We start from the raw sequence: 10,808 nt of genomic DNA, 5'->3' as shown, positions 1-10,808 counted from the left end.
CATCATCATCATAATCATTCGATCATCATTGAATGAACGAATTACAAAAATTATTATATCGATAATCGATTGTGAACATTCGAAATTATTGAAAATCAACTCAACATTTGAATTTTTTTTTATTGAAATTTATTCAAATTTTGGAAATAAAAACAAAGAAAAATTCGTGTGTGGTGGAGAGAGAAAATGAAGAAAACAAAATTCACAAACATTAAATAATTTGTATATAATTAATAATAATAAAAAGGAAATATTTGGGAAAAATAAAAGATAAGAAAAAAAAACAACAGCAGAGCATTGGTAGTGGATGGTTGGTTGGTTGGTGATGTTGGAGAAAGTGTTTCTTTTAATTTCAGTCGAAAAGGATTTTTGGGTTAAAAAAATTTTTCCATAAGCATTCCGGCGGAAAAGCAAACAATGTGAGTGTGTGTAATGGAATCCATTTTCAAAAAAGAATGTCACATGAGGATGTCAAGATTTTCATTTAGTTTTGTGTTTAATTAAATTTAAAAAAAAAATTTCAATTAAGACATTAAAATTCAGGAAAATCCTATATAAATATATAATATCATCACACCAATTATCATCAGGGTTTTTTCAATAAAAAATGGTTAATTTTTTTCAAAGAATGTGAAGAAAACAAAAAAACAAACACATGGATAAAATTGGATAAAAGATACACACACATCATGATGAAAACAGATCAATCAAACAAACAAACAAACAAACAAACAGATTAAAAGAATTCATAATGAAGACAAAAAAAAATATAAAAACTGATCAATCGAAGATTCAATCAATCAACTTCATCATCACCATCATCATCATCATTTTGTTGGACATGTTTTTGTTGTTTAAATTGTTTATTACCACCACGAGATATTGCAAATTTGGTTGATTCTGTTGTTGTTGATGTAGTTGTTGTTGATGATGATTGTGATGTTATTTGATTAACATTTCGATTCAATAATCGTATTAATTTATTTTCCTCTTCATTATGTTCATTTCGATTATATTTTGAATTATTATCATCATTATCTTTGATTTTATTATCAGATAATGGTGATGATGATCGATAATCAGTAGTTGTTGTAGTTGATTGTTGTTTATTGCTAATCGATTCTACTTTTATAATTGGATGATCGGCTATCGAAGAAGAATGTATTAAATTTTCACGTTTCGATTTAGATAATACAATTATTCTTGATGGTGAATTTGATTCATTATCATTATTATCATTTGATATGGTGGTTGTTGTTTGTAAATGAAGATTATTTGATGGTTGCTGTTCACCGGATAAACCTAATAAAAGTTTTGAATAATTAACCATTGATTGATCCATTGATACGGATTTTGGTCTTGTTTGTATTGGATTACGTTGTTGATTTTGGCTATTACAATCGATAGTAGTTGAATGTGCTAATGGCATTAATCGATAAATTTTTTTCGATGATGATTGTACATTCGGAAATGCCAATGGTGATGGTGATCGAGAAGTTGGAGAAGTTGATGATGCTAATAGATGACCAGTAGCAGGTTGAACAGGAGAACCACCACCACCACTTGATCGAGCTAATGGTGACAATGGTATATGACCACAGGATTTACGACGAGGCGAACGAAATGGTTTCAATTTATATTTAAGACCATCCAAGCTTGATGGTCGTGATGATGATGATGCTATGGATGATAGGGCAGGTGAATTTGGCACCGAATTCGATGGTGATGAATCGACTGATGAATTACCGGCCAAATTTAAGGAATCTGAATGCATACTTTGTGTTAAACGATGTTCATTCAATGATCGTTGTCCAACAACAGTTAATGTATTTTTGCTTGAACCAGGAATAGGATTGGTCGTTGAATCATTACCACCACCTTTAGGAAATGATTGAAAACTTCGACTAGGAGTCAACGTTGAAGGACTGTTGACCTGTAATACTTTGCCTGATTGTGATAATGGTGATGTCGGTGGTGTAGATAATGAATGTTGTCCACTTTGAGCCATTAATTGATGAATATCGGCACTGGCCCGTTTTGAACTAAGTCGACGTAACAAGCTCGATCGTTTTCGTTTATCCGAATCACTACGTTTAATAGTGGCTTTAACATTACGATGTAATTTGTTTATCTGTGACATTTGTGGTGGTCTTTTTGCCATTCTACTCGTACTTGGATTACGACGACGGCCACCACTTTTGATAGTTGTATTTTCTAAAGGAGTTGTTCGAATATTGATCACATCGCCACCCGAAAACATTAATTTCAACACCTAGATTCCAAAATGGCACAAATAGTAGTAAATAGAGAACAAAAAAACAACAAAATAATTGATCATACCTGATGATGAAGAAGACCTTGAATTTGTTCTCCATTAATGTGCGTGATTAGGTCACCCGGACGAAGACCGGCTTCAAATGCAGGACTATTATTATGAACTGATTGTACTAGATGATGAACAGTATAAATATCGGTTTCACCATGATAAACACGAATGGCTTTTAATTGAAAACCAAAACCGCCCGGACCTTTTCGTAGAATGATAGGCGGTTTAAGTGATAATGATGAATTAAGTTCACGATTAGGTGATGCATCACGTGAACTGTTATTCGAACCACCAGATGAAATACTCATAGTTTTTTGATGATGATCATCAGCCGGTATAATCAATGATAGACCAGATGCTGAAGCTGATTTAATCACAGAACGTGCTGATGATGGCCGCGATGAATGATTAGATGATGGTAATTGTTTTGCAGCTGTTGTTGGTGATAATTGTACAAAAAATTTTGTACCATTATTCGATGATGATGATGCGGATGATGATATTGCAAATGGTGGTGAATCAGAAAATGATCTATTTGTTGATGGTTGATTATTATATAATGTTTCAACAAGATCCGAATTATTATTAGTAGAATGATCATCAGTTTTTCTAAAATCATTATCATTATCAGAATCAACACTGAATGAAAATTTTGGTAACATAAATTGATTCAATGTTTTTGGTGGTAATTTCGGTAAATTTGTTGTTGTTGTTGATTTAATTATTGTTTGATTATCAGCTGAACCAGATGGTGATGTTAATGTTGGTGATGATGATGATGAAGTTGATTCTTTCGAAATAGTTCTTGTAAATGAATTGTTTTCCGTTGTTGTTGTTGTTGTTTTATAATTTTGAATATTATTGCTTTTATCTGATGATGATGATACTTTCGGTGTACTATGAGCATTAGGAATTTTGAGTATTGGATCAACAACAGAAGTAATACCACAACCAATGTTGTCTTTTGATGAATGAGTTGTTGTTGTTTGACTAATGTTATTATTTGAATTTGTTGTATTGCTTGTAATGGTTGATGATTGTAATGATGGAGCTTTTAATGTAATCAAACGATCTTCGGTAACCGATAATGAACGTGAGATCAATAATTCTGGCCTAGTAACTTGAATTGTCGATGATGATGATGATGATGATGCAGAAGTAGTAATGGTGGAGGTTGTGGTGATGTTTGTATTGATTATCGTTGTCGATGCCAAAGTTAATGGAGCAAGAGAATTTTCCGAATAAGCAGTAGTAGGTTTTGTATGACTAGTGATGTTTACATCTTTTAATGATGATGATGAATTTGATGATCGTAATAAGGATGAAACAACAACACCACAACCACCATCCGAAGAATCACCTGAATTTTCTTTATGAATATCAACACGGCTATAAACACGATGATATCTTGGTGAACATGATGAAAATGAACCGAATAATGAACTATCATCAGTATCATGATCATCCGAATCATCAATTTCATGATTATAACGATCTAAACGTGTATCAAAATAACTAGTATCATCTTCACTTTCTAATTGTGGAACAAATTCAGCTTTCTGTCTTAACAATGAATCCCAATCAATTTCATCGAAAAATGGATGACATTTAACTTCTTGTGCACCACCTGCACCTAAACGATCAAATGGATCATGTTCCAATAATCTTTGTATAATATCTTTTGATTCATCGGTTAATGGCCAATCTTCTTCATCGGGCCATTCAATACTGTCATTAATTACATGAGCAAATAATTCTTCAGGTGTTTCACCAAAGAACGGTACACAACCAATAAGAAATTCATAAAGTATAACACCAAGCGACCACCAATCAACAGTTTTAGCATAACCTTGACGAAGAATAACTTCCGGTGCAAGATATTCCGGTGTACCGAATACTTGTTTATCGGTAAATTGTTGTGATTCACGATCATAATAACCTTCGGACAATGATGTTGCTAAATTCATAAGACCCATTTTGGAAAGGCCAAAATCAGTCAATTTGATATGTCCTAAAGCAGTGATCAAAAGATTATCGGGCTTTAAATCACGATGAACAATACCGAATATATGTAAATATTCCACAGCTAATACCGTTTCGGCAAAATATAGACGAGCTAAATCCAATGGAAATGGACCAATATTTTTAAGTAATGTTGCACAATCACCACCTTCAACATATTCCATTACCATACAAAGATATTTTTTTGTTTCAAAACTACAAAACATGCTTACAACAAACGGATTGTCAGTAAAACTCATTATATCACGTTCAGCAAATACTTGTTCCACTTGATTTCGCATAATCAGATTATGTTTGCTAATCTTTTTCATTGCAAAACGTTGTCTTGTTTCAGTATGACGAACTAAATATACTGCACCATAAGCACCATTACTAATTAATTTAATAATTTCAAAATCATCTTCGGATGGTGGTTTTGATGCTGATTGTTGTTCAACAGCAATTTCATAGTCCGATTTTCTTCGTGGTTGTTGTTGATTTTGATCAAGCTCTTTTGTTTCATCAACATCTTCTAATTCTTTATCAATTGATTTATCATTAAAAAATAAATCTTTATCAACTGTAGGTGATAATGGTATATCGGATAATGGATCTTGATTCAAACCAAGTTTACTTATTATATATTGAGGTATTGATGTTTTCATTGTTTGACTAATTGATTTTGCTTCACCTTCGGCCATTTCTAAATAACGATAAAATTCTTCTGGATCAAATTCTAAACATTCAAGAAGACGAGCAGGACGTGAAACAATTACTAATAATTTTCGTATTAATATGCATAAAAGTTTGGCCGATGTAGGAGATTTTTCTCGACACTATCATTCAGAAAAAAAATTTAAACAAAATTAATTTTTCAACCCTCCACACACACACAAAATAAAAACACTTACATCAAGCAAAAGTTTTTCCAAATTTTCATACATTTCATAAAAATATTGTGTCGTAATAAGTTTATCTTTTGATTTTTGTACACAATCTTTAGCCAAACCAACAACCTGATGATGTGCAAAACGAAATACAGCATCCGATGCAATATCATGATCAAATTCAGCTTTCAATTGTTCATCAATAAAACGTTGTAATTTTTCTTCCATTTGTTGTGTTGCTTTTGGAAATCTTTCCTTATAGATACTATTTACAAGTATTTTTTCATCATCACCGGTAGGAGATCTAATTGGACTACTAAGACTACGAGATCTTGGCCTTAAAATAGTTGGCCTACAAATAACTGTATTTTGTACAGTATCTTCTTCTTGACCACTATTACTATCATTTGATGAACAAAATGAATAACTTTTATCTGAAGATCCAGTTGTAGCTGATTTATTTAATGGATAATGATGGCCACCACCAGTGGAAATTACTTGTAATTGTGAACCATTATTATTATTTGCTGAATTAATATTTAAATGATTGGAACCAGCATTATTATTATTATTGGAATGTGATGCAACAACACCGCCACAGTGTTGATGATTATGATTATGCATTAAAGCAACATGATGATAATGTGATGAATGACTACTGATTGATGAATGTTCATCATGTAATGATGTTAAATGGCACATTTGATGAATTTTTTCTTGTGATGAACATTGTGACTGTAATTTTCGATACACAAAAAAAATAGATTCAATTAATTCATCAATTCATGTCATCAATTATCCATACCGAAACACTGGAACTACCAGGAGTATTTGTACCATAACCACTTGATGGTAATGATGCAACTGACCATCTACGTCCACCTTCCAATATATTTTTCTTAACATTCATATTATTATTATTTGAAGAAACAAAAGAAAAATGATTGAATGGTGACATATTTCTTGGACTATCAATAGGACTATCTATATATTTTTTCAATAAACAAAATATGGAAAATTTAATTAAATGATTTTTTTTTTGAACAGAACAAAACAACCAAAAAAAAAAATTTCATACTTTGTTGAGGTAATGGAGATCTGGGCATTGTAGGTGATGTATTTAATTGTAAAAAACTTTTTCTCGATGTTGAACATCGTCTATGGATTAATAAAACAAAAAATGAGTTAAAACAAAATAAATCTTCAAAATCACAAATTACTTACTGTATACGTCGTGGACAACAACCAATACCGGCAACATTCGTACCAACATTATTATTATTGGCATGATGTGATAATGATAATGATGATGATGATGATCCTTCTTTCTGTTTTATTAATGAATAATGATTATTATAATGATGATGATATATATTGAATGGAAAATAATGAGAAATGTACATTGTTTTTGTTTTAAAAAAATCAAAAATCAAAAATCAAATTGACAAAAATCAAATTATCTCAATATCCTGTCAATTGACACAGCAAACATTTGATTTCAGGATTTCTCACACAATAGCGAGAGAGAGAGAGAGAGAGAGAGAGAGAGAGAGATAGACAAACAAAAGTTGGCTATTAAAGAGGATATATAATATCATCATTCAAACAAACATCAAAAAAAAAAAAATTCCAATGAAAAAAAAAGGAATCGCACAACAACAACAACAAATGACAAATCTCAATGATGATGATTCGATTTAATTCAATTCAATTCAAACATTGTTAATTATAATTTTCGAATGAAAATTTTTTTGTCATCATCATCAAAATCATCATTAAATTCTCTCTTCTTTTTTTTTAATTCGGTTATTTTTTCTTCTCTCAACAACAACAATAAAATTCACTGAAAAATTCAATCACATGATTCAACAACAACAACGACATTACATTATTATACAGTGTGGCTGATTTTTAATTATCTAGATTACGACATTGATGATGATCAGGATGATGATCGTGTTTATGCACATTATTATCAAACTACGAAATGAAATGAATTTTGTTTGGTTAACAAAAAAGTTGTTGTTGTTGTTTTTGGCTTTGGAAATTCTCCTGTGTGTGTGTTTGTATTAGGAAATGAAATTCTGTTATGTAGAAGTGGTAGATATTAGCTAAAACTAAACTAAATAACAATGATAATATTGTTTCGGAAAAATACAAAAAAAAAAAAACAAATATTGTTGTTGTTGTTGTTGTTGGTCATGAATAAACACAAGATATAAAATTTTGTTTTTTAAAAAAATTACAAGAAATTTATCCCCCTCTCTCCCCCCAAAAAAACAAAACAAACATTACGATTGTCTCTCGAATATTCTATCGAAAATTGTTTTTTGCAAAAAAACAAACAAACTTACCATTGCCAATGATAATGATGGTGCTGATTGACCACGTAATGAATTTCTTATTCGTACCAGATTTGTTGTCGTTGTTGTTGTTGATGAACAATCATTTAATGGATCTATTTACAAAAATGATTAAGAAAATGTAATCAATTAATCACCGATTGATTGAAGGAAAAAAAAACAACAGCAACAAAATAACGGTTGTCATAGTTAAACACAAACACAACAAACATAAACCAGAAACAACATTCAACATTCAAGTGATAAATGATTATTATCAAAATTAATTTTCTTTTGTTTTTGCTTGGTTTAAAACAATTAAATCTTCAAATAATGATTATTATCAAATTGAAATCATTTGTCAAAAACAGACGAATGAAATAAAGTGAAAAATGGAGTGCTTTGATGGTCGAATCAGACAGAATCAACCAACAAACAGAAACAGAAGAATCAACAAAACAAACTAGAAAACATACCAAAAAAATCCATCGATTCATATGAATTAATAAAACGATCATAATAAAAATCAAGATGATCAATACTATGCATTTTTCTTTCTATAGGTTTTTTGAAACTAATTCTTTCAAAACAGACAGCTTATTGTTTGGTTTGTTTGTTTGATTGATTGGTCGAAACGAAATGAGAATCGAAACGAGAAAAATCGATATTTAAAAAAAAAAAATCATAAAATTTCTGGATGACATAAGATATTGTGCATAACAACAACAACAACCTAAACAACATTTAAAGCAATTAAAAAAACAGTCATTGGATTATGGATTGAATGGAAAAATATCTATCCATCCATCCAGAGACATTTTTTTGTCGTCTGAACAGTCGACAATTTATCAAAAAAAAAAAAAAAAAAAAAAAAAAAGATTAAAAGAAGCCACTTTATTGTCAAATGTTGATTTGTTTTTGACAATAAAAAATCGGCAAACATTGCTGTTGCTGTTTGTGAAAAGAATCAGAGAGAGAAAAATTGATAAGATTAATGTCAACTGCAAAACTGCAAAAGTAAAATTAGATCCACAAAACAAAAAATCGGAAACTAAATATCATTCATTCAGTTAGTGAATGGTAAAACTGATACTGATGATAAGATATGATGATTGATTGAAGGAAAAAGAAAAAATTGCCGAAAAACAATTGCTGAAAAATCTAGAAAAAAAGGTGTTAAAGAAAAAAATTCAAGGATTCTCTAAGATCGATGACATGATATTTTTTTTGACAATTATCTTATTACTTTGAACAAAACAAAGGTAAAAGATGCAAGACTAGTGCAAACAAACATCCAAATCATTTAAAAAAATCATGCCATAAAATCAGTGTATCAAATGTATCAAATATTAATTGAATGAATGGAAAATAACCAACAAAAAAACCAATGAACTTTGGGCCATAATGAATGAATGCTGAAAAATGATAATCAGCAAAAGGTGTACTGATGGCTTATTTTTATTACAAAAAAAAAAAAAAAAAATCTAGGAACCAACAAAATCAAGTTCAAAGAAAATTATCAATTTGGGTTGGCAAATTGATAAAACATTTTTGTTTTTGTCAATGAAATGAATAAAAAAAATTAAGAGAAAATTAATTATTGCCATTTCACTCTATCTATACACCAAAAAAAAATCCTGATAATGATGATGATGGAAGCTATTTTTGTGTGTTTTTTAGCTAAAGAAAGCAAAAAAAACCTCGATCAAACAGCAACAATTCTGATTTGTAGCCAAAAAAAAAAAAAACACCACAGACAGACAGATGTTTTTTCATTCAATGTGTGTGTTATTTGTGTGATACATTCAATCAAAAAGAATAGAATATTCTCTGATTCTGTAACAACAACAACAATCATTATCATCAAAAAACAATCGACACATCTTTCATGTTTGTGTGTATGTTTGGAGAAAATAGATTTTCAAGCCAAAAAAATAAATAAAAAATTGGCCTCGAACTTGATAAAAGTTTGTTTTGTTTTGTTTGTATGAATATTCTTGAATTACTTACTTGAATTTGTATAAAGAAATAAATTATTAAGACCAGAACCGGAACCAGTAAAATTTGTTGGAAAATGTATTGCAGCAATACTTTCACGACGACGTCTATACATTTCAGATGTTGATGTACCACCAATACCACCACCACCACCACCAATCATATTTGTTGTTGATGATGATGGTGATGATCCATTATTATTACCACCACCACCAGCAGTATTTGACATTTGTCTAGCAAAATTTGCACGTGCACGAACACGTTGCATATGTGTTGATACATAATTAAGATCATCCATATTCCAAAGATGTTGATGTTGATTACCACCACCATGATGATGAAGATGATGACCACCACCACCACCACCAACACCACTATGATGTAATAAATTTCCCGATACACCTGATATTGGAGAAGATGTTGATGATGATGATGCTGTTGTTGTTGTACATGAATCAATAGTTGTTGTATGTGATCTTAAACGTAATAAATTTAAATTTGCTATATTGTTTGATGATGTTACCGGCGGTGTTGGTGGCGGTGGTTGTTCTGATTGTGATTGAGATTTTGATGATTTCAATAGATTTGTTGGTTGTGTCGACATTGTATATTCGATATATGATGATCAGAAAGCCAACAGAGAAAGAAAAGAGTTACGATTTAAAAACAATAACGATAATGATGATTTAAAGAATCAATCGATCAATCGACAATAACATTATTGTTGTTGATAATTCCATTATTCGATTGTAAAATACAATGATTTTGTCTTTTTGTTTTTTTTCTGCCAATCATCATCATCATCATCGAATACGTAAATGTATATCTGTATAGAATCGATAATTTCTTCTTATTTTTGTTGTTGTTCAATTTGCCGAATCAATCAATGTCGAATTTTTCCAACAACAACAAAAAAAATGAGTAGCTGAAAATTTATTTTGTTTTCGAAATTAAATTATTACAAAACATCTTTTTGTTTCTGGTTGTTACAAAATCATCTTTGGCTATTGATTGAGTGGAAATCTTTTTTTAAAAAATCGACGAAATTTCCACTATTATTCCTGATTTGATTGTCCATTATTATTCAGGTTTTTTTTTTGCTGGTTAATTGATTGAAATGTCATTATCGTCCATGTTTGTTGTCATTCGCTTGATGATTACTGATTAAATGTCGAGGTTATCGCATCACAAACAAACAAACACACACAAAATTAACACTGCATTCATTCAACACAATATATATATAGACATCAA

The 10,808-nt window shown here is 30.3% G+C and overlaps 1 protein-coding gene and 1 long non-coding RNA gene across 4 annotated transcripts; one reads left to right on the top strand and one right to left on the bottom strand.

Annotated features, from left to right (window-relative positions):
- Positions 1–253: 253 nt before the first annotated feature.
- On the bottom strand, positions 254–10,158 carry dop (microtubule-associated serine/threonine (MAST) protein kinase dop). Of its 3 annotated transcripts, none has more exons than XM_027339053.2 (8): positions 9,567–10,158; positions 7,569–7,672; positions 6,439–6,542; positions 6,293–6,372; positions 6,020–6,198; positions 5,239–5,949; positions 2,341–5,163; positions 254–2,272 (listed from the first exon to the last, which is right to left on the bottom strand). In XM_027339053.2, the coding sequence occupies exons 1-8, from the start codon at positions 10,156–10,158 to the stop codon at positions 797–799; spliced, it is 6,069 nt and encodes a 2,022-aa protein (XP_027194854.2). In that variant the 3' UTR covers positions 254–796. The 3 variants fall into 3 exon arrangements, with proteins under 3 accessions (XP_027194854.2, XP_027194855.2, XP_075679550.1); XM_027339054.2 differs by lacking the exon at positions 9,567–10,158 and adding an exon at positions 8,033–8,135; XM_075823435.1 differs by lacking the exons at positions 7,569–7,672; positions 9,567–10,158 and adding an exon at positions 7,102–7,210.
- Positions 9,163–10,063, top strand: LOC142645913 (uncharacterized). Its single transcript, XR_012846937.1, has 2 exons — positions 9,163–9,523; positions 9,583–10,063. It is a non-coding gene; the product is annotated as an uncharacterized LOC142645913 (long non-coding RNA).
- Positions 10,159–10,808: the final 650 nt, after the last annotated feature.

Source organism: Dermatophagoides pteronyssinus, unplaced genomic scaffold (genome assembly GCF_027571235.1).
Source record: "Dermatophagoides pteronyssinus isolate colony J.1.1.1.1 unplaced genomic scaffold, Derpt_VIB-CSIC_2022.12 sq0029, whole genome shotgun sequence".
In the NCBI taxonomy this organism is placed as follows: Eukaryota; Metazoa; Arthropoda; class Arachnida; order Sarcoptiformes; family Pyroglyphidae; genus Dermatophagoides; species Dermatophagoides pteronyssinus.
The sequence above is the reverse complement of the archived record's forward strand: the minus strand, read 5'-3'. Positions and strand labels throughout refer to the sequence as shown.